This window comes from Trichomycterus rosablanca, chromosome 10, assembly GCF_030014385.1.
Source record: "Trichomycterus rosablanca isolate fTriRos1 chromosome 10, fTriRos1.hap1, whole genome shotgun sequence".
Lineage (NCBI taxonomy): Eukaryota > Metazoa > Chordata > Actinopteri > Siluriformes > Trichomycteridae > Trichomycterus > Trichomycterus rosablanca.
In genome coordinates, this window is record NC_085997.1 from 25,822,330 (window position 1) to 25,847,256 (window position 24,927).

The 24,927-nt window shown below is 38.3% G+C and overlaps 1 protein-coding gene and 1 long non-coding RNA gene across 3 annotated transcripts; one reads left to right on the top strand and one right to left on the bottom strand.

Annotated features, from left to right (window-relative positions):
* The first annotated feature begins 8,137 nt into the window (after nt 1-8,137).
* On the top strand, nt 8,138-13,743 carry kcnk1a (potassium channel, subfamily K, member 1a). Its single transcript, XM_063003737.1, has 3 exons — nt 8,138-8,566; nt 12,044-12,439; nt 13,158-13,743. Exons 1-3 carry the CDS (start codon nt 8,212-8,214, stop codon nt 13,385-13,387), a joined length of 981 nt encoding a protein of 326 aa, XP_062859807.1. The 5' UTR covers nt 8,138-8,211; the 3' UTR covers nt 13,388-13,743.
* A 2,533-nt stretch (nt 13,744-16,276) lies between these two features.
* On the bottom strand, nt 16,277-17,824 carry LOC134321326 (uncharacterized). 2 transcript variants are annotated; one of them, XR_010013838.1, is made up of 3 exons: nt 17,455-17,824; nt 16,722-16,855; nt 16,277-16,562 (listed from the first exon to the last, which is right to left on the bottom strand). It is a non-coding gene; the product is annotated as an uncharacterized LOC134321326 (long non-coding RNA). The 2 variants fall into 2 exon arrangements; XR_010013837.1 differs by lacking the exon at nt 17,455-17,824 and having other exon boundaries at nt 16,722-17,448.
* Between the last annotated feature and the right edge of the window lie 7,103 nt (nt 17,825-24,927).

Sequence of the window (24,927 nt, forward strand, 5' to 3'; positions counted from 1 at the left end):
CATGTCCACAAAGTGTAGCACATGTCCACAAAGTGTAGCACCTGACATTTCTGTAGCACATATTGTTTCTGAGTAGGATGTGGACCTGTTGCAACCACAATAAGGATGAAGTGATTCTTAAAGATAAATAAATAGTAAATAAACAAGAAAATTAAAAACAGATTGCCTACCTAAAATATCCACTGCAAAGTGGTTGCAATGGTTATCTTTACACCTATTCTGCACTGATAGGTGTAAATAAGAAGAAAGAATTAAGAATACATTACTTCTTATGTCTTCAACTTATCACACTATTTTAGGTTGAGGGAGTTATCACTGTCAAAGTCATAACTGAATATAGGTTTTTATGAGAAAGAGGAAGTGTTTGTATGTGCTTCTGTGTTTTTAAAGCTGTGTCTAGATTTTAATCTCAGCTTTTAATACTGAGTGCACAAAGTACAGGTCCAGTTTGACTTTACACTTAATTGAATTAACAGCTGCACATTGAGAACACTGTAAGAGCTTAATCAGCACTGGGGGGTTTTCAGTCTACACATGTGGACTAAGATTAGTGTGATGCAGCAGACCCCTGCTGAAAAAAGAAATAAATCAGTACGAGTAACGCATAGCTTACTCCTCACAAGTGTTTTGGATGCAGCATCGTCTAGCTTAAGCACTCCTGTGGGATAGACCTGTTGGTAGGAATGGCTTTACCAGATGCTTCTGATCTGCAGATCCAGTAAAGCTGGCACCATCTGGGAGCAATGTTTTTTCTTTTCTCTACTCCTGCCAGCATTCGAATCTCCTCAAGAAAAACCTCACCAGTTCCAGGAGCCATGTCGGGCCAAGAAAGTACACTTACAGTACACTAAAAATGAAACATGTGCAGTGGTATGTATGCTGTGTTCTCAATCAATAATTTACTTCACCAACTGCAGTTGAAAGCACACAAATTGTTGGTTGGCTTTTGCCAAAACACAAACCCTGAAAAATGATCAGGATGATTTGAAAAGACATTTCATCATGGCACATTCATATGTATCAGACCCCAACAGAACATGTTCAAGCAGCTGGGCAGTTAAATGCCATGCAACATTTTAATTTGAGGATATCAAGAGCAACTGGTTTGTCCAACAACTGATAACCAGTACAACCTCACTGGGACTTTGTTGTCTCCTGCATGAGCTCCGAAAAACATAAAAATACTGTTATACTGCTGGTTGTGGTTACTGCTAGCCCAGTCATATCTGGTGGTCAGGATGATGGTCCAGTATGTGCCATGACATCATATCAAATTAAGGAAAATCAAAAAGGCTCTCTGCAAACTGAACATATTATCCCTGTGCGCTCCCAGACTTTTTCTTGCTCAGCATGTCAAATCCACAACAGAGAGACAAATGTAGCATTAAGTCCAATGTGCCTATAAAAATTAAGCTAAATGATCCTAAGCTGCAAAACATGTTTATCTCATTAGTTTCTAATGAAAACAGAACATTTCTGAAAATAAGTAAGGAGTATGGTGTTTTAATCTTCCAGCTATACAATAAAAAAAATCTGACATTCCTATCATTTGTAGATGACAAGTACATTATTCTTTGTCAGCATGTTATGCCAACAGCAGAGGGAAATGAAGCCTTGAGAGCTCTGTTCCCATGAAAAGAAGCATTTTTTCCAGCTGTTCCAGTATTTAAGGGTCGCCACAGCAGAACTGGTCTGCATACCAGACCAGTTTTTACGCCGGATGCTCTTCCTGACGCAACCCTCCTTATTTTATCTGGGCTTGGGACCTGCACTGAGAGCGCACTGACAAGTGCACCACCCAGTGGCTAGGCTGTTCCAGACATTACTTAAAATCTCCCGAAAATAACATAAACTGATTTTCTTAACTTGAAAGCTATTTATTGGCAGTTACTCAGCAGGCAAATTGTTTACGTAACCTGGTTGCTAACGTAACTAACAAGGAAATCATAATACGTAATTTGGCTGGTCATGCATACTTCAAGGGTCCAAACCAGCCCCGGTTCTGGACTGCTTTGCTTGGGGGGGCAAAGACACAATTTGGGGGGGCAATGCCCCCCTCAGCCCCCCCTAGCCCCGGTTCTGGACTGCTTTGCTTGGGGGGGCAAAGACACAATTTGGGGGGGCAATGCCCCCCTCAGCCCCCCCCTAGCGCCGGCCCTGGTCCAAACCGTATTAATTTTCAGCATTGTGCCAAAAGGCTTGTTTCATAGGCATTCATAAGCAATCATAAGCATTTTGATAGGGAATTTTAACAGGTGATGTAAAACATTTAAATTTTTGTAGTCATTTTGTGCCAAAGCCAGGTTTTGTCTGGCGGAAGGAACATTATTATTATGTTGATTATTGGCTCTAATGTATTTAAGCAAAAAATACATCAGTGGTCCAAAAATGGCAGCATCCAGAAACCAGACTGCACTACTGCAGAACACCACTAAAAACAGTGAGGCTAGCTCACGTTGAACATTTATTAGTGTAATTTCAGTTTAAACAAAACAACATTCCTCCCGGACCATGGTGCAACACAGAACAACACAGTTGTAAACAGTGCAGACAAAAATGAGTGTAATAATTACAGTGAACTACAATAAATATAATGGACATTTTCAGGACCTAAAAAATTTTAAGGGGACAGAATCAACAGACAATTAGGGCCAGTGTCTGGTGATTGGCCATGTTAAAATTAAAGGTGGCACATTAAAGGTGTACAGATGTTTGCTATTTTAGTATTTTATTAGTCATTACATGAAATAACTAACTAAACCAAATAAATAAATATTAAATGTAAGAATGCTTGCTTTTAAATTACATTTACCACTCTGGATTTGTCTTTGGTCCTACAAGCTAACAATTTAACTTTTACAATTGTAGCTTTTTCTTTATAAATGTACACACCCTTTTTCTTATTTTAAAAAATATCTGTTCAAATGAATACATTAATGAACACCTGAGGCTGGTTAACACCTAAAACCAGCTTGGTGGTTATACTGTTATACTGTGATTTTTGGAACTGAAAAATCTTGCTATTAGATAGTGTTACAAATTTAAGGCATACATTTACTTTATACATGCCAAGAAATGTTCAGTTACATCCAGGTATGAACCACACATTGTCTAAGCTATAAATCTACACACAAAGCTATAAATCCACAAAGCAGAATGTCAAAACAGCACATTAGGCACTTGTACATTGGCTGTGATTATGGAAACTAAAACTATTTTTAACATTCAAGAAAAACAATATTTTATTCCCTCAGTCAAGCGAATCTAGAGTTTAATATTTTACTTATTTGTTCAGATAGCTCCCTCTAGTGACACTTAAATGAAAGTGACGTTTAAAAGGTTCTCAAGCTTTGTTGGCCAGTGACCTCATTTTTGAAATTCTACCACAACTTCACCCTCTCATCGCTGGATGCTTCATTAGCATCTGTTTATAGAAGACAAACAGTACTTTTCAAGAATTTAGAAGGTTGCTACTTTTTGCTTCAGTCTGGTCAGAGCTTAAACGTGTCATTACCCACGTTCAGAAATAGTCTAAATGTATAGAAAGATCTATTATGGGTGACCTTTTACCAGCTGGATGGTATCCAGGGCCCAAAATGAAGGGCTTTATTTAAGAGTGAACATTTATTTATGTGGTGTGGACAGCAGACTTTACAGCTGTACTGGATTGAGCACACTGGAGAAACTACTAATTTTACTGAAGAAGTGGTGAAGTAACCTCTCCTAGTAGTTTCTCCAGCGTGCTCAATTATTAGATTTGCAATACCTAGACTATGCAAATAATTTTGAATAGTGTGGGTGTATCACATGCTGATTCACTGAGGCTAACTAGATAGACTATATTATGAATAAAATTAAATACATTTTATTTAGCAAATAGGCTTAACATGTTGAGTTGAAATGCTTAATTGTGCAGACACCTACATTTACAAACACTTCTAAAGAAATACACACACACACACACACACACACACACACACACACACACACACTTAAATGTGCGATTAAATGGTTTGGGGAAAAGCTATTTCTGTTTGAAAATTCTTTGAAATACAATACTTCATGACAGTTGATGGAGTTAGAAAAAGAAGAACCTAAACGTTGCTAGCAGGAACCTTGCTGTGTTCGTTTTTTTCCATATCACAGAGATTATCTGTGATCTCCAAATTAAAATTGTTCTACTTCCTTCCTTACTGACTGTTGTGACCTTTACATATTAGGTTTAACACCCATTTTTTTTATTTAAACTTATTTCTGCTTATACTAATTACACCAGTTTGATAAATAAATCTACAGCTTATTAGCTATAATGCTACATAGCAAGCTAGATGATGATTGTTGTTCTGAAGGGACATTTAAACTTGCCCGCTGTAGTTGTAGCTTTGCTGTTCTTTGACTTAAATGTTTTGGAAGATTTTCTTATTTAAACATTCACTTATTTGTGTTGCTGTTTAAATAAGTGCACAACTGGTTTCTGATTAGATTAGCTAACTACTGTATATCTAAGCTTGCTAGCTACTTAAAGTTTGCTCAAGCACTTGTCTATCTAACCTTTCTATCTTTTTTTATCATGGTAATCAGTTTGTTTTCTGATTTGCTGGGTGCAGTTTGAATAGTTTAAATAACTTATAACAATCATAAAATGTATTGGTTCTACTTTTTTTTCTTATTATTGCTTATTATTGCTTATTTACTTCAATTATATGCATAATATTGTGTTATTTGTAAAAAATTTATATTATTTTGTCTATTGTATTTGTATAGTTTTACAATGGATTATTGGCAAAATATTTGCCAGTTATTTGTTCTATAATAAACTTTCTACAGTATGCATCTTCAAATTACAACACTGCTGAAAATTGCTATTATAGAAGCAACCATTAGATATTAGAATATGTTTTATTAAGAATTTTCTGTGTAAGAATCTGAAAAACAAATACAGATAAATGCTTGGCCTGTACCCAATAGTGAATAAACCAGAATAGTGTGATTTCTCTTATTATTACAATATTTTGTATTCATTCACTGTCTGTTTTCACCTCTGCTTTATCCTGGTTAGGGTGGCAGTGGGTCTGATTCACTATAAAACACCTCTGGTCAGGTTGTCAGTCCATCACAGGACACACACACAGGGCAATGTTTAGTTGCTCCAATTGGTCTGACTGCATGTACAGTGTATCACAAAAGTGAGTACACCCCTCACATTTCTGCAGATATTTCAGTATATCTTTTCATGGGACAACACTGACAAAATGACACTTTGACACAATGAAAAGTAGTCTGTGTGCAGCTTATATAACAGTGTAAATTTATTCTTCCCTCAAAATAACTCAATATACAGCCATTAATGTCTAAACCACCGGCAACAAAAGTGAGTACACCCCTTAGTGAAAGTTCCTGAAGTGTCAATATTTTGTGTGGCCACCATTATTTCCCAGAACTGCCTTAACTCTCCTGGGCATGGAGTTTACCAGAGCTTCACAGGTTGCCACTGGAATGCTTTTCCACTCCTCCATGACGACATCACGGAGCTGGCGGATATTCGAGACTTTGCGCTCCTCCACCTTCCGCTTGAGGATGCCCCAAAGATGTTCTATTGGGTTTAGGTCTGGAGACATGCTTGGCCAGTCCATCACCTTTACACTCAGCCTCTTCAATAAAGCAGTGGCCGTCTTAGAGGTGTGTTTGGGGTCATTATCATGCTGGAACACTCCCCTGCGACCCAGTTTCCGGAGGGAGGGGATCATGCTCTGCTTCAGTATTTCACAGTACATATTGGAGTTCATGCGTCCCTCAATGAAATGTAACTCCCCAACAACTGCTGCACTCATGCAGCCCCAGACCATGGTATTCCCACCACCATGCTTGACTGTAGGCATGACACACTTATCTTTGTACTCCTCACCTGATTGCCGCCACACATGCTTGAGAACATCTGAACCAAACAAATTAATCTTGGTCTCATCAGACCATAGGACATGGTTCCAGTAATCCATGTCCTTTGTTGACATGTCTTCAGCAAACTGCTTGCGGGCTTTCTTGTGTAGAGACTTCAGAAGAGGCTTCCTTCTGGGGTGACAGCCATGCAGACCAATTTGATGTAGTGTGCGGCGTATGGTCTGAGCACTGACAGGCTGACCCCCCACCTTTTCAATCTCTGCAGCAATGCTGACAGCACTCCTGCGCCTATCTTTCAAAGACAGCAGTTGGATGTGACGCTGAGCACGTGCACTCAGCTTCTTTGGACGACCAATGCGAGGTCTGTTCTGAGTGGACCCTGCTCTTTTAAAACGCTGGATGATCTTGGCCACTGTGCTGCAGCTCAGTTTCAGGGTGTTGGCAATCTTCTTGTAGCCTTGGCCATCTTCATGTAGCGCAACAATTCGTCTTTTAAGATCCTCAGAGAGTTCTTTGCCATGAGGTGCCATGTTGGAACTTTCAGTGACCAGCATGAGAGAGTGTGAGAGCTGTACTACTAAATTGAACACACCTGCTCCCTATGCACACCTGAGACCTAGTAACACTAACAAATCACATGACATTTTGGAGGGAAAATGACAAGCAGTGCTCAATTTGGACATTTAGGGGTGTAGTCTCTTAGGGGTGTACTGACTTTTGTTGCCGGTGGTTTAGACATTAATGGCTGTATATTGAGTTATTTTGAGGGAAGAATACATTTAAACTGTTATATAAGCTGCACACAGACTACTTTTCATTGTGTCAAAGTGTCATTTTGTCAGTGTTGTCCCATGAAAAGATATACTTAAATATCTGCAGAAATGTGAGGGGTGTACTCACTTTTGTGATACACTGTATTTGGACTTGTGGGAGGAAATCGAAGCACCTGGGGGAAACCCACAAGGCACAGGGGGAACATGCAAACTTCACACAGAAAGGACCCTTGCTGTCCGGGTAATCACAACTAGGCCCCTTGTGCCACTGTGCCACCCTAGTGTTAGTATTATAAATGATTGTATTATTATTATAATTAATAATAATCATCATCATCTCAAATGTAATTATGTTAACTGAGTTAACGCTGAGTTCCTAAAGTTGTTGATTTATTAAGTATAGAATCACACCTGTTTACCCACCCGAGGTGGAAGCCTACATGTTGAGACTGCCATGCCAACAATGTGGCTTCTGCTAGATATGTTTGGAACCTGGTGTGTTTGCACCAGAAATGTTAAGAACTCACTACAGACTTTATCACAGACGGTACAGAATAATGAAGAACTCCAATTGTTTACATATTATTATTATTATTATTATTATTATTATTATTATTGCTAGCTCAATTTTTAGTTCAATTTAACTTTGTGTATGTATGATTTGTGTAGATCCTATTTATTCAATTTATCCTCCAGGCCACCCAAAGAGGATGGGGGTCCTGATTGAGTCTGGTTCCTCTCAAGGTTTCGTCCTGTATTTTTAGGGGAGTTTTTCCTTGCCACTGTCTCACTTGGCTTGCTTAACAGGGGTTTTTGGTCTGGTGGTCCTGGATTCTGTAAAGTTGCTTTGAGACAATGTCCATTGTAAACATAGCTATACAAATAAATTTGATTTGACTTGACAAGCTTTAGCACTTATTAGATGAATCAAAAATCTTTTGGTTAGATTAAACCAATTGCATGTTTTTCAATACGTTTAAACTGATCCAGCATCCATCCATTTTAAACACATCGACACAGACATTTGAAATGTGAAAACCAGACTGGATGTGTTCTCCTAAAAATGGATCTGTACTGGTGTGAAATCCGGAACCCTGCCCTAATGACGTAAGTCTTTCTCTCATTTTTAATCTGTGGTGTAAAAATCTTGCCAAACGAGTTGAACCAGTCCAGTGTAACAGCATCTCTTTGGGGTGGAGACAGTTCTCTTTATGTTGTACACGAAGGTTTTGAATGTAAAGTGTCGTTATTAGTGCTACTATAAGTTTGGAGTGTAAACACACAGTACAGGCAGTGATTGTGAGGTACGGGGACGCGCCCTGATTGTACTGTGGGCTGAACCTGCACGCGCTGACGTGACACCACGCGCGCTCAGTGTTCTCAGCCCTGCTCACATCACCTCGGCGTTAGCTGAACGAGCTCAGGTAAAGCCGGTGATAAAACGTTAAACGAGTAAAGCCCGCATTTCAGCTCTATTTGGGTGGTGTGAAAGAAGTCGAGACGGTAAAACACCGGGTTTTGTATCAGTCGGTCGGTGAAAATGCTCAAGTGTTTTTCCGGAAACTGCTGCATGCGTCTGATCGAAGGAAACAGGTCGACGTGGTATTTTTTGCTGCTGCTTCTCGCCTATTTTTTCTATCTAGTTTTGGGGGCTGTAGTTTTCTCTCAGGTGGAATTACCGTACGAACGAGAGCTCCGCCAACAGCTCAGCGCCACCAAAGAACAGTTTCTCCGCGAGAATGAATGTTTATCCGAGGAGAGACTGGAGGAATTTTTGGTTAAAGCGCTAGAAGCGAATAATTACGGTGTATCGGTTTTAAAAAACAACTTAACCAACTGGAACTGGGATTTTACCTCAGCGCTGTTTTTCGCGAGCACGGTGCTGTCGACCACAGGTGAGTCAGACATCAACCATTCAGCATTCCCTGACCTCTTCTATCAGACCCTGACCTCTTCTATCAGACCCTGACCTTGTAAACACTTGCTGTTTGTTGAGAGAACACATTACTACTTGCTTTACGTAATTAACATCTTGGAGTTTGGTTCTCTTTAGGCCTCTGCCAACACATTTACTATCAATTTATCTTCTGTCTGTATTTCTTAGTCACCAGAACTTTGTAGAGCTGGACTGTTTCATGGGGACATAATATATGACCTCTGTTCTCTTTAGTGCAGTGGTAGCCCCCAGGCCGTAATCACAGTGGTGGCCTAGTGGGTAGGGCTTTGAACTATCAACTGAAAGGTTGAGAGTTTGAGTCCCAGCTCTGCCATGCAGCTAATGTTGGGCCCTTGAGCAAGGCCCTTAAACCTCTCTGCTCCAGCGGTGCCGAACAATGGCTGACCTGCACTCTGATCTCAGCTTCCAAAGCTGGGATAGGCGAAGAAAGAATTTCATTGTACTGTTCACCTGTATATGTATATATGACAAATAAAAGCATTCTATTCAGTATACACTGGTGGAGGGGGGCACATTCCCCAAATATTTAGATATGCTCAAAATGTACCCCCCATATATGCTAATCTAAAATTAACATATTTCACTCACTAGCTTTGTGTAATGTTAGGATCAATCAGTGTTCCCGGTTTTTTATATGGCAGGATTGTTTTAGAAAGGCAGGACCCCAACCCTCCTCAATGATTTGGTCTCCCCCCATGTTTAATTAATGGGTACAATCTTGGGTAGCACAGTTATTGGGTTAGGGTATTGGGTTAGTAAGCAAGGCCCTTAACCGTCAGTTGCTTGCATAGAATTCTGTTACAACTGTAGGTCGCTTTGGATAAAAGAGTCTGCTTAATGCCATTACCGAATGAATGTTCTCCTTTAGTGCTTTTCAACATGTATATTTTTTAGAACAAGAGGTTCCTGCTAACATCCTAAAAGGTCATAGTCTTTACAAGCAACTTTATGGTTTAGCTATTTCACGCAACATGGAGCTTATTTTAGTTGTCTTTTAATGAAAGTGGAATTAGTCCAACCAAGAAATATTTGTGCCTTTTGGATGTTGTATTCTTCAGATAAAAATGGTCCCGCCTGTAACTGTTAATTATTTAAAGTGTCATTCCTTTCAGGCTTGTATGAAGTCCAGTGGCCAAATAAAGCTATTTGAGAGATTTCACTGGCTTTTCTAATAAAACATATTATGACCTGCAATACTTAGGCATTTACTATGCTTCTGTAAACTGCCATGCAAAAATATGCCTAGACTATTTACTTTAACAGAGCATACATCAGTTAGGTTTAATAAACATGCACCCAAGGCTCTACAAAGCACACAGGATGGGGCAGGGTGCAGCAGTGAAAATATTTAACATTAGGTTTGCTGAAAGCCAGTTCCAAGGAGGCCATAACACTAACATTCTTGCCACCAACAGTGGCAAATTTAAATACTGAAATAGCCACAACTCCAGTGATAGAAAACCTTAAGAGTTAACCAAGAAGTGCAGTTGGTTCAGACTGACAGACCATTCCCTTTGGTTTGGGTGTCATCTCAAACATGAAAGAATCTACTGTCAGATCTTACATGACGAATGATTTGCTTACATTCTTAACAATTCTTTGGGTTCTATACTTATGTTGACAGCCTGTGTCAGTTCACCTTGAGGTACTGTAAAATAAAGATTAATACATTATCTGGTTTGATCTAGAATTTAGGCCAGTATCAGTCACAAATCTAATTAATGCATTCTTAAAATAGCATTATCTCAAAAATATAAGACTTTGGATTCTCAACAGTTTTAGATATACATCAGCTGTATAAATGGTTCTGTTCAAAACTGTTTACCAACCAACAAACCCTATGGAGGTACAAAGAACGGTTATTATTTTTAGAGTGTTGATCATGTTAAAATTGCTCTTTATAGATCAAATTACCATGCAAAAACATTGTGATGCAACAAATAAGCTTCATGAAAGACTTCTACCAGTTAAAGAACTCTTGCAATAGTGTACTTACGTATTTGTTTTTGTCTTTTGTCTGTAAGGTGTGGTTTTAGTGCAACATGCTTCTTGGCCTTTTGTTTGAATAGTTGCTTCTTTTCTGCTACACTTTACGTAATACCTTTTTATTTATTTATTTATCTCTTGGATCTTTCCTGAACTATTTATTGTTTTCACTACTATTTTAGTGAGCCAAAACAACATGAATAGTCTCTTTCACATATATAAGTTTTAACTTTTCCTCTTTTGGCTCATTGTGGACATCCTTATAATAAACATTTGGGGTGTACTACAATAAAAGTGGTGCAATTAATTAGCATATCTGGCCTCTCTAGGTACTAGGTCACATCAATTGCTATATCTATGCCCTGTTACCTAGGACATGAAGTCCTAATACTAAATCTTTTATTATTACAAAATGATTCTCAGTGGTCAGTGCAGGCATTATGCTAGCAGTGTACTGCTCTGCAGCTGTGATGAAGGGTGAGTAAAGGAGAACTTGGTATATTGTTTCATGGTCTAAAGTAACCTAATCCAGAATAGGGCCAGAGAATGGTATCCATAGACACTGCCCTGGAAATAACCTTGTTCTGTTTTTTTTACCCCACATATAATAAGCTTTGTCCTATAGCCTGAACTAAAGAGTATTTTTATAGAAGAATCCCCAATAATATGCTAATGTATAAAAATAGCATTTAGAATTAAGTGACATTGAGTGAAATTGATCTTATACCTGACTGCTGCATAGCTGCAGATTCTTAAGAGACATTATAGTGCTGCGACCTTGAGCAAGGCTTTAAAGCTGCAGTAATTGATTTGTTCTAGCTGAACTGTCTTGACATCCAGAAACATATAAATAAAATATATATCCTAAGAATAGGCTTTTGTAAACAACAAAAGGCAATTTGATAAGTTGCAGTTCCTAGCCATATGGTGAGATGCAGTTGTTCTCTTGTGGAAAGTGACATTGATGGGGCACAGGGTTTGCTCCTTTTAAGATCTACAGTAAATGGGCACACAGAGTGGCTCAAAATACAGATTCATCCACTAGACTGCCAGATATTGTACATAAACACTGTACTGGCAGTGTGCTTTACTTGGTACTTAGATTTGCACCATGTTAGGCTTATTTCATGTCTTGTTGTGGTTAACTTTTTTACTTATCAATAATAACTCATCCAGTTCACTGAGGAAGCTCTAACAAAACAGCATGTCATGTAATGTCACTGAGGCCTTAGTATAGCCAATACTCATCTATAAAGACAGCGTGGCTGCACAGGTGATTCTATCCACTTGTTAGCAACAAATGTATGAGGTAGCTAAACCAACTAATGAGAACAGTATCCTAATACTTTTCTCCATGTAGAATATATGCACTGTATTATGCTGGTTAAAAGTATGTATCTTAGTGAGTCTAAACCTTTTCTCTTTTTAGGGTATGGACACACAGTACCTCTGTCAGATGAGGGCAAAGCCTTCTGCATATTCTACTCCGTGGTTGGAATCCCATTCACACTTCTATTCCTTACAGCAGTGGTGCAGAGGATAATGGTGTTCACTACTCGCCGACCTGTGGCCTTTGTGCAGAGCCGCTGGGGTCTGTCAAAGGCTTTAGTGGCAGGGGTGCACGCATTTGTGCTAACCATCATCACTGTCTCCTGCTTCTTTTTCATCCCTGCTGCTGTGTTCTCTGCACTGGAGGATGATTGGAACTTCCTGGAGTCTTTCTACTTCTGCTTTATCTCACTCAGCACTATTGGACTGGGTGACTATGTACCAGGAGAGGGCTACAACCAGAAGTTCAGGCAGCTGTATAAATTGGGGATTACTGGTAAGTGTGAAATAAATAAACAACCTTTAAAATGTAAAGAAAATTATAGTGACCCCTAAATAAATGGATTTTCTATTACATTTGTCATGTCATGTAAGCAAAGTTTATTTGATCTGTTTTCTAATTGATAGTTTTAGCCTTCGACAGAAATGTTTTTTACAGATTTTTTTACAGTGACAACAGTAAATATTCAAAATTACTGTAGGTGTCTGTGTTTTTTGCAAACACTGATTTATTTTTATTTTTTGGTTATTGTTTATTCATTAGCGTTAACTGCTTAGCACTGGTGTTAACAGTCCAACAATAATTTGGACAGCATAGTGTCATATAAATGTATTTTGAAGCATGTCTGGTCTTGCCACAGCAGCAACCTGGCAACACTACTAAGTCTTCTGCTGTTGCTGTACTTGTCTCAAGAGAATATTTTATTGCTTTATTTCTTGACACAGAACAAATAACAGCCTCTGAAACAGCCTACTTTTGTCTTCAAGTGATCTGTAAAAACATAATGACAGATGTTATTGTTTTGCCACAGTTAATAAAATAAAAAAAACTTAATCCCTGTGCATTTTTGAGGCAGCAGTATGGTGCAGCAGTTAGTGTTGGTAACACACAACACCTGGGAACATGACATTTTAACCCTTTATCATTTAAAAATACATTTAGTGACAAGATTAACCCTAACAGTGTTTCCGTACATGTCTGTTTTTTCCTTCAGTGTATCTTTTAATGGGACTAATTGCCATGCTGTTGGTTCTGGAAACGTTGTGTGAGCTTCAGCAGTTAAAGAAGCTGAGGAAGATATTTTATCTCAAGAAAGAGAGATCTGAGGACCAGCTTGCTATCATGGACCACGATCATCTCTTCTCATCTGTTTCCGATCGCTCTGCGTCACTCAAAGATTTTAAGGCTGATCTTTCCCCTGACCTTTCCCCATCTAGCCAATGACAACCCTGTAATTAGGTAAGGTGCCAAGCAATAGACTGACTTAGAGATTTAATGACCAGTTGCTTAAATTTAGATGCTGTAAAGGTTGGTTTAAATTCCAATACTACAAAAAAGGGAGACGGTGGTAGTTGTAGTGTAGCTGGTCATTGTCACTTATAAAGTAACTTATTAAACAACAAAATAATAACTTGAAAGCTTAAAATGTCTTTACAATTTTTTGCCTGTACAGAATAACAATTTCTTGGCATTTAAGTTAAAATGTCTAAACAATGGTAGCACACACAATTTAAAAGGGATAAAAAATGAAGTATTTTATTAGAATTAATAGATTTTCCTTCATAGCTTCAATAAATCATGACTGAAAGCAGTAGTCTTTTCTTAATATATTGCAGGTGAATTGTGCCACATTTAAGATAACTGTAATAAAGCCTTAAACCCCAGTCACATTTATTTGCAATACAAAATTTCAACTGTAAAATTACATTAATTTCAATAGTATTTGACGCAACGCTGCACCTCCAACCTCAAGCTTTATATAGTTTGCTAAAGAAATGAGAAAATCAGTTTTTAACATATGTGGAACATGTGAATTTGCAGTAACGGCTAATAGTGCAAATGCTCTCCTGTGTTGACCTTTGAAAAGGAATTTTGTTACACAGTTGATCCAAAATGGATGAAGCACTTACTATTCCAGTCTACCGGTTAAGGTTTAAATGATTCAGTAAATGATTTGGTAAAACTGTAGCTGCATGGTTTGAAGTCAGAAGGCTCAGATGGATTAGATGGTTCAGATTGGAATGACAGATTCTGAATGTATTAAACTTTGTGTACAACCAAATTAGGTTTAAATTAATTTGGGATGGTAAATTACATGTATAAAGCTAGAAGAACAAGAATTGCACGTTGGACATGGCTAAATAAAATAAACCATGAGGATTGACCAATTTTCAGCTTTACATTGCAACAAGGATTAAGTTTCTTGTGTTACCAGGGTAACACTTTGCTTATAGAAGGTTTTACTTAATTTACTAATATGAGTGAAGATGTGAGTGATGTCACATTTGGAACAATGCAGTAATTAATGCTATATTGCACATTAAATCAAAGTACAGTTTCCACAGTTTTGCACAATCTTAACATTTAGACTGGTATTCATTTTATTTAGTCCTTACATCTATACCAAGAGCTTGAATATTTTTATATATTCCACATAATTAACATGACTACATAATTTGGATTTATTCTGATTTATGGATCATTTAGGCATTAAGCCTTTGAACTTAACATTCTTAAGGATCCAGAATGTGTTTCCAAACTTCTTAATGGTTCTGTATTGTGTATAGTGTAGAAAGGACTGGTTCCTGCTGACATGCGATAAGATCTAAATACTGTACATATATGAGCCAATATGTTTTAATTGCATTCCTTACAGCCTTGAACAGGCAGTTTCACGTCTATTAGGTAAAAACGGGCAATAACCTATGAGAGGCCGTGTAGGCCATAATTCTGAGATGAATTCTCTCACACACACTATCATACTCTCTCACACACACCATCATACTCTCTCACACACACCATCATACTCTCTCACACACACCATCATACTCTCTCACACACACCATCATACTCTCTCACACACACCATCATACTCTCTCACACACACTATCATACTCTCTCACACACACACCATCATACTTTCTCACACACACTATCATACTCTCGCACACACACTATCATACTCTCTCACACACACTATCATACTCTCTCACACACACCATCATACTCTCTCACACACACCATCATACTCTCTCACACACACCATCATACTCTCTCACACACCATCAAGGTGTTAAAAGGAGGCCAGGAAGGAGGACAGGAAGTCAGATTGGCTTACAGCTGTAAGAACAGAGCCTGCACATAAATTGGTCTACAAAAAACATTTAAATCTGGCAGCAGACCTTTTAACAATGACTACACTTTTGTTGAGCTTTGTTGAACTAGCCATGATATTTCTACTTTCTACCTTTTTTACAAGGTCACTTTGGTTTGTGGAAATAAATGGTAATGAGGAGGACATGTTTGACTATTTTTGTCCATCACAATGAGATGCATTTAGAACATTGAAAGGAAAACTGACAGCATGGGACATACCAGCATGATTCTGGAAATATTATTTTGTGAGCTTAATGGATAAACACTGACAACTTTTTACTTTCTTTTAATTAGCCCGCAGTTAGAAGGAGGTGACAGTCAATGAAGTTTGGGTGCACTGGAGGCACATTATGCATGTTTTTGTTCCCTAAAAAATGTATAGGAAAACTCAAGATCAGTAGAAATTAGACATAGGGATATATTTTCTCCAAGATTACCTCCAACAATCAGAACTGGTCATCCTACATAAACAAATTACCTTCGGTTTGTCTCTTGAAATTCGTTGCTAAAGAATAGCTGTATGCTTTGGAATCATCAGGAGGAAATTATACAGGCACAAATAGCAACTTCAAATTGGTTAACTGACGTGTGTGTGTGTGTGAGAGAGAGAGCATACAGCAATGTCTGCGACTTTGGCTGACATTGTTAATAAGATTCTTCAAATCACCCCAAATGCAGATGAAAGGTACGTGCTAGGAGGACAACAGTCTTGCAACATCAGAAAACAGCGCCGGCATGCGCTGCAGGTGCTGGACCCAAATGGACATGCCTTCCATCACGGGTGTGCAACTGGCCAAAGAATTTACAATGTTCACATTCCAAATTAGCTATGGTTATTAGAGTTATTTGTGATAGTAATTAAAACGTCATAATGTATTTCTGATAAATGAAACAATGCAGTAATGTAAAAAAAAAAAAAAAAAAAAAAAAAAAAAAAAAACACGAGGACACCCCATATAATATTTAGATATTTATTATCAAGTTATGGACAGGTCAGGAAATCACTATTATACTGGTTAACAAAGATCTTGTCCCAAGCAAACAAATGTTTCTTATTTATTGTTGCATGCAGAAACCAAATATTTCAGAACAGTCTCAACAGCAAATAATCTGTCACTCAGGTGGATTAAGGTATCCTTAGTCCTTGTAGTCATACAATGACTGGTGTGGTACTTCTGTGGTCACTAGATGCTGTTGTCGTGTCAACCTCCACACCACTGTCCTCTAAATCTGTGGTGACAAACTAAAAACAAACAAAACAAACACACACACACAATGCATTTAGAAAATGTTGGGGGTTAGCCTATTGCCAAACCATGAAATCTAAATGCTACAAATTACTTATTATTATTAATAATATGCAATATAAACATACTGCTTACATTATTTTTAAATAACTTACCGTAAATGTGTCATTGTCTAATGTACACTGCCTTTGATGTAAATGTATTGTCAATCATGAAGCCATTTAGTTTCTGGCCCTCGTGCAACTTTGGTGAAACCAGTTTGTTTCCTCATGCCATCAAAAGTTCAATACTGAAATCACAAAAATTGAATTTAGTTTCAAAACCAGTCTATAGCAATTCACCCAATCAAATATTTAGAGAACAGTTACTCAAGAGAGCTTGGTCTCAATCTATAATGAATTACATTTTCTGTAATAAAAGAAAGATAACAAACTTTAATAGTACAAGTGACTAAGTTAGAATGAGCACTGAGACAGATTTTGAAATGTTAGACTGTAAGTCTGTAGCTTTCCATGTGCAGCAGCTTGTTTATGATTGTGTATACAAAATGAATCTATATTTTATTTTACTTATTAAGACCTACATAGGGAAGAGTCCAAAAGTTCCATGTAATTCGACTCGAATGTAGTGACACATTAATGTGGAGCAACTATAGCCATTAAAACGATAAAGTAATTTTATTTATTGTTCTTTAAGAAAGCTTCCAAAACAAAGTTTCTTATAAATGTGCTTTATGAGAACTCACTTACTTAGTTTGGCATTACTAGAACGTTTAAAACGTGTAATTTGCAGACGGTCCCTTACAAAGACGAATATTTATAAAATATCCCAATCTAAACCCGACTCTATCAGAAGCTAAATGAGTTTAATCATGTTTAGTGAACTCACCTGTCCCTGACTCTGGAGCCGCTGCTCTCTGTGGTTGGGTCTGATATGGAGCTCGCAGCACTCGGCTGATGGTTCGGATATAAAGCTTCACCGCATCTCTTCCTCCGCGGCCGCGTTTAGACTCCTGTCGGGCTGTCGGGTTTAAATCCACATTTCTGACATGGATGTGGCAGCGGTGGAAAAGTTTAAAATGTTAACAGGCCGATGCTCCATTGATTCTCTCTCGGTCCACTATCCTCTCCTATCAGTAATAATGAGGAAGGCGGGACATGTCTGTGAAATCCCGCGTCTTCCACCAATCAGGTACTGAGAATTTAATATTACTTCCGTTTCAATCAAACTCGTTTCCGTATCAATCAAACTCTCTCACACACACTATCATACTCTCACACACACACACCATCAAACTCTCTCACACATACAACTATTCTTATTCACATGCACTATCATTCTGTCTTACATTCACTATCATTCTGTTCCATAAACATGATTATTTGCATTCACATACACTATTTATTACGCTTACATATAATAATATTCTCTTACACATACAGTAGATCTTTGTTTTACATACAGTGTTAACGTCCCTTACACAGACTACCAAACTTACATACATATACTAATATTTTCTTTTACACAGATTATCATGAAAGCACATAATGCATGTTTAAGTAGCTATAGTTATATGTGCAAGAGAGAATAGTGCTGTGTGTATGAGAGTATAATAGTAAATAAAAGAAAGTGTGATTATAGTTGTAAGAGGGTATAGTAGTATATGTGAAAGAGTATAGTAAACCATGTATGAGAGTATGATGGTGTGTGTGTGAGAGTATGATGGGGTGTGTGAGAGAGTATGATGGTGTGTGTGAGAGAGTATGATGGTGTGTGTGAGAGAATTCAACTTAGAATTATGGCCTACACGGCCTCTCATAATAACCAAATAAGTAGCGGTTTAGAAGCAAACTATTTTTGTATTTACTCTATTTTTTTGCCCTCAAAGTATGATCTAATGCTTTACTTGATGTTGTAGTTAATGTAGTTGTCCACATGAGGGAACCTTTGTACATTGTATTAGGAACTTATCACTGGCTCCTATAAAGTATATTGTAAATGGTTTAAATGGTACATTTCTTTAAATGTAAGTATGTAAAGTTAAGTGTTTCAGTTTATCTCAGAAATAAAAATTAAGTTAAACTCACTTTGGTATGGTAAATGTCAAATACACACTCACCAATCACTTTATTAGGTACACCTATCTGGTACGTACATTCATTGATTATCTTATAAGCGACACCTACCATGCAGAGATGTTCAGAAGTCACAAAATACGAGTCCGAGTCAAGTTGCGAGTCTTAAGGCTAGAGTCCGAGTCAAGTCACGAGTCTTTAGGCTAGAGTCCGAGTCAAGTCACGAGTCTTTAGGCTAGAGTCCGAGTCAAGTCACGAGTCTAGGCTAGAGTCCGAGTCAAGTCACAAGTCTTTCGGCTAGAGTCAGAGTCAAGTCACAAGTCTTTCGGCTAGAGTCCGAGTCGAGTCACGAGTCTTTAGGCTAGAGTCCGAGTCAAGTCACGAGTCTTTAGGCTAGAGTCCGAGTCAAGTCACGAGTCTTTAGGCTAGAGTCCGAGTCAAGTCACGAGTCTAGGCTAGAGTCCGAGTCAAGTCACAAGTCTTTAGGCTAGAGTCCGAGTCAAGTCACAAGTCTTTCGGCTAGAGTCAGAGTCAAGTCACGAGTCTTTAGGCTAGAGTCCGAGTCGAGTCACGAGTCTAGGCTAGAGTCCGAGTCAAGTCACGAGTCAATATAATGTACACAAAACATATACTGGAAATGTAGCTGACAAACAAATAATGCGTAAGTTCAGATAAAAAAACAACAGATTAGCGACTGTATTTTGCCATTTTACTTAGTGCCTTTACTTTTCTAGGTACCAGTTAAAAGCTTAAACTGATACGTTTTGTTTTCATTGCAAAACAAAAGCGCGCGATAAATCAGGCACACAAAATCCAAAACACAGCAAAAAATCCATAACCAATGTTTACCTTAACTTCTGTACTTACAAATGTTATTACATTTATAACCGTGTGTTTTCCCAAAATACTAATTCGTTAGAAAGCCAATCAAGCGTTTTATTGACACATTATCTGTGTGACACTGCAAACTAAATAAATAAAATAACAGCATTTCTCACTATGCCGGAAGCTGGCTGGAACATTTACCCATTAGGTGCGTTGCGGGTTAAAACGGCTGGAGCGCTATTAGAGAGCAGAAAATGACACGATCAGAATGATGTCGGATCATATATATATATATACAGTGTATCACAAAAGTGAGTACACCCCTCACATTTCTGCAGATATTTAAGTATATCTTTTCATGGGACAACACTGACAAAATGACACTTTGACACAATGAAAAGTAGTCTGTGTGCAGCTTATATAACAGTGTAAATTTAATCTTCCCTCAAAATAACTCAATATACAGCCATTAATGTCTAAACCACCGGCAACAAAAGTGAGTACACCCCTTAGTGAAAGTTCCTGAAGTGTCAATATTTTGTGTGGCCACCATTATTTCCCAGAACTGCCTTAACTCTCCTGGGCATGGAGTTTACCAGAGCTTCACAGGTTGCCACTGGAATGCTTTTTCACTCCTCCATGACGACATCACGGAGCTGGCGGATATTCGAGACTTTGCGCTCCTCCACCTTCCGCTTGAGGATGCCCCAAAGATGTTCTATTGGGTTTAGGTCTGGAGACATGCTTGGCCAGTCCATCACCTTTACCCTCAGCCTCTTCAATAAAGCAGTGGTCGTCTTAGAGGTGTGTTTGGGGTCATTATCATGCTGGAACACTGCCCTGCGACCCAGTTTCCGGAGGGAGGGGATCATGCTCTGCTTCAGTATTTCACAGTACATATTGGAGTTCATGTGTCCCTCAATGAAATGTAACTCTCCAACACCTGCTGCACTCATGCAGCCCCAGACCATGGCATTCCCACCACCATGCTTGACTGTAGGCATGACACACTTATCTTTGTACTCCTCACCTGATTGCCGCCACACATGCTTGAGACCATCTGAACCAAACAAATTAATCTTGGTCTCATCAGACCATAGGACATGGTTCCAGTAATCCATGTCCTTTGTTGACATGTCTTCAGCAAACTGTTTGCGGGCTTTCTTGTGTAGAGACTTCAGAAGAGGCTTCCTTCTGGGGTGACAGCCATGCAGACCAATTTGATGTAGTGTGCGGCGTATGGTCTGAGCACTGACAGGCTGACCCCCCACCTTTTCAATCTCTGCAGCAATGCTGACAGCACTCCTGCGCCTATCTTTCAAAGACAGCAGTTGGATGTGATGCTGAGCACGTGCACTCAGCTTCTTTGGACGACCAACGCGAGGTCTGTTCTGAGTGGACCCTGCTCTTTTAAAACGCTGGATGATCTTGGCCACTGTGCTGCAGCTCAGTTTCAGGGTGTTGGCAATCTTCTTGTAGCCTTGGCCATCTTCATGTAGCGCAACAATTCGTCTTTTAAGATCCTCAGAGAGTTCTTTGCCATGAGGTGCCATGTTGGAACTTTCAGTGACCAGTATGAAAGAGTGTGAGAGCTGTACTACTAAATTGAACACACCTGCTCCCTATGCACACCTGAGACCTAGTAACACTAACAAATCACATGACATTTTGGAGGGAAAATGACAAGCAGTGCTCGATTTGGACATTTAGGGGTGTAGTCTCTTAGGGGTGTACTCACTTTTGTTGCCGGTGGTTTAGACATTAATGGCTGTATATTGAGTTATTTTGAGGGAAGAATAAATTTACACTGTTATATAAGCTGCACACAGACTACTTTTCATTGTGTCAAAGTGTCATTTTGTCAGTGTTGTCCCATGAAAAGATATACTTAAATATCTGCAGAAATGTGAGGGGTGTACTCACTTTTGTGATACACTGTATATATATATATATATATATATATATATACTGTGTATGTGTGTATATATATATATATATTTTGTATCATCCCATGTACACCATTTATTAAAATCCCCAAATAGGGATCCTAGGAATTTTTTCAGCCATTCCCAATTACAGATTGTAAATCCGCTGCCACTTGCACAACCTTCGATCTGATTTAAGAGATCTGGAACATCCACACTGCCCCTCAGACACATGTTCAATCTGCAGTCACTTCTTATCACCTGCCAGTTTTGGGTTCCCACACAGAGCCTTATCGCATATAGAGAGCCATGCAAAGCTCCATACCACCAAGCTATTTATGCTTAGAAGTTTTACATTTTCATTTCAGCATTTAGCAGACGCTTTTATCCAAAGCAACTTACACAATGAGCGGAACACGATGAGCAATTGAGGGTTAAGGGCCTTGCTCAAGGACCCAACAGTGGCAACTTGGTGGTGGTGGGGCTTGAACCAGCAACCTTCTGTTTACTAGTCCAGTACCTTAACCACTGAGCTATTACCGGCCCCAGTTTTATTATGTGAATTAAAGCAGTTATGTGAACAAAATGGGCCAACATTTTGAAAAGATTTGAAGTTGATAAAAGTAGGTGAAGACTCGTCAGGACTGGCAGTAATCAAGCCTGGGGGGTTTACATGAACAAATTACTTTTTTACATAGGGCCAGTTAGTGTTGGATAATGCTTTTTTCCTGTAAATTAAAAGATTTGAAGACAGTACTGTGTTTATTTAGTTTTTTTTGTCTCAAGCCAAACCGTTTCAATATTTGAAATAAGTAATATTTGTGACACACGGTTAATGCAAGAATCAAAGAGATCAGAAAGAGGAAAATAATTTCTTTCAGTACTGTAAATTCATTTCAAAGCTGCACTACATATACATTTCTACAAGGAAAGGTACTCCTGGTTTTTAATGAACCTCTCTAAAATATAATATTTTTTATGATGTATTAAGCCTAAAACACACATGCAGGTAATAGCAGACAAAATTGGCCATGTCCGGGGCCCCGCGATGGATTGGCATCCTGCTTAGGGTGTGTTACTGCATTGCGTCCAGTGTGACCCAGACCAGGATACAGCGGTGGTATATACATAGATAAACAATTGCCAGCGTTTGTCATTACCTCACTTAAATATCCTGGAGGCCCATGTTCAGACTGAAAACTACTTGAGTCTCTTAATGACCACATCTAATCATTTAATGGAAGCAATTCTGTATGTCGCTCTGGATTATCTGACTGTTTCTAATGTACTTATTGTATAGTATTGTGTATATGTAATGAACTGAGCAGTTAGATTATACACTTTCACAAATGTATTTGTGGACATATGAAAGAGTTAAATACTTTTGAGTCGTGTACTGTACTCATTCTCCACATGTCAGACCTGTGCAAACACTGCACTCAGACAGTGGGTTCATTGCCAGGCCACATACCATGTTTGGATGAATGGCTGTGTCGCTAAGGACTTGTCGGCAGCTGTGCTGTATGTTAACACTTTATCAATGTGTCTGATGAGTGCTTTTAGTAGATGTGTTTGCACTGCATAATAGTTATGCTGACAGTTTACCAGGATTATAAAGCTTTAACAATCGTCCAATCTGAACTAAAGAATATATAGTTCTGAACCGTACTGCACTCAAAATGAGTTTTAATTATTAGTGATCCTCAGTGCAGGGTAGGCTTTTTTTAAAGTCTCTCCAAAAGTTGTGATGGTTGAGTGTAGAGCTTAACGCTTGAAAAGCTTAATACTTTGCACCCATGCTAAATCTATTCTGATCAGCCAGGCTCTTTAGTTCTGCTTTAACACTTGAATGAGGCTTAGTTTATCGTAAGTTGTTCTTATCATATTAAATATGGTACCTGTTTCAAAAATAAGCTTACTTTTCTATACATTTCCTTTGATGATAAAGGTTTTTTGGCTTAATGAAGTGTGGAGCCAAAATGGCATTTTATTTTATCTGCACACACCACCAACCAACTAATCAATAACAAATAGAGTCATCATTTGTCTCAATGTGGACTGTTCTACCTCTGGAACTAGCATTCTGTGTGTTCTATTCCAGGCAGCACTTGTTTATGTGTTTTAACTGTAAAAACTGCTGGAGATAAATCAGCACTTTTAACAGATTTAGAAATATAATTTTTTTCTGTACAAGCATCTGAATGAGTCGAATCAATAACACAAAGGGATTGTCTGTTCTATTACTTCTGTATATCTGTCAATGCATTTCCCACACACATTGATCTAAAGTGTATAGAGTGCTTGTGTCTTAGTCAATATGGAAGCACAATCAGAACAAGGGAGAAAACTGGAATATCCAGGGGGCATGGAAAATTCAATGACTTCTCATTTTAAACAAAGAGGAAAAGTATCAGCAAACAGTCAATCATTATGTGGCCAAAGGTGTTAGACTTCAGACAATATTTGTCATGCACTGTTGGCAAAATGCGTATCTGAAATAGATGTCTACATACTAGTGTATTTTGGTAGATTGTAGATACTTAAATTCCACTTTAAAATGGGAATCATGGAAAAATGATAAAGAATTATATTTGATATGAGCAACATGGTGGTACAGCATGTGTTACCAGTGTTCTGGTGACCTGGGTTTAGGCCTTGGTGATTCTCAGGATTCTGGATTCTACAAGTCACTGTCGGTGAGGAATCTAATGTTTCTCCTGGGAGAGAATGATCGACTAAACAGGTGAGTGTGTGTGCAATTGATGCAATACCCTGTAAGGAAAAACTGAGCTCAGTGTTTCCAGGTAGACTTCAGATCCACTGTGACCCTAGTAATTTGGGACCTTTTTTTTCCATTATCTATGTATGGATATCAGTTGGTTTTTGGATGGTTATTGCCTTGCTTGCATAAATACTTTTCTACTTTTTGCATTTTTGTTCGATCCATTTTGTGGGGATGGTCTATTTCTTCATAAATGTTTGAATATATTGTTTTTCCTCAAGTAACATTTGTAATCATAATTTACATGCCCTATTTGGCATATTTGGCAAATTTATTTTGCTTATAAAGAACAGATTTTAAAAATCACCTTTCCTATTAATTACACTTTATAATCATTTGGAAGCTGAATTTAAACAAACAAAAAAAAAAACTGAAATGTGAACTCATCTAACCACAGTACAATAAGTTTCTATTGTCTTTTTGTCCATCTGAAATAATAATGGGCCCAGAACTAAACTAAACTGATGTATGGCTCTATCTTTGCATAATAGAGCTCTAGGTTGCATGCTGCAAGAGTAGACTGTGTTAAGTAACAACGGTGTTCTGAAGTACTCCTGAGCCCAGGAGTTTGATAGTGTCTCAAGTTACACTATCTGTGGGCTTGAAATTCATGCACATTCAACAGTGGTTTCTGACCACCTCCTTATTTCCTGAATATGTTTTTATGTATTATTATGTACAGTAGATGGTAAAGGATATAATGTATGTACAATTTCGCTATTTTTTTTATTGTTTTATTTTTAAAAGACATTTG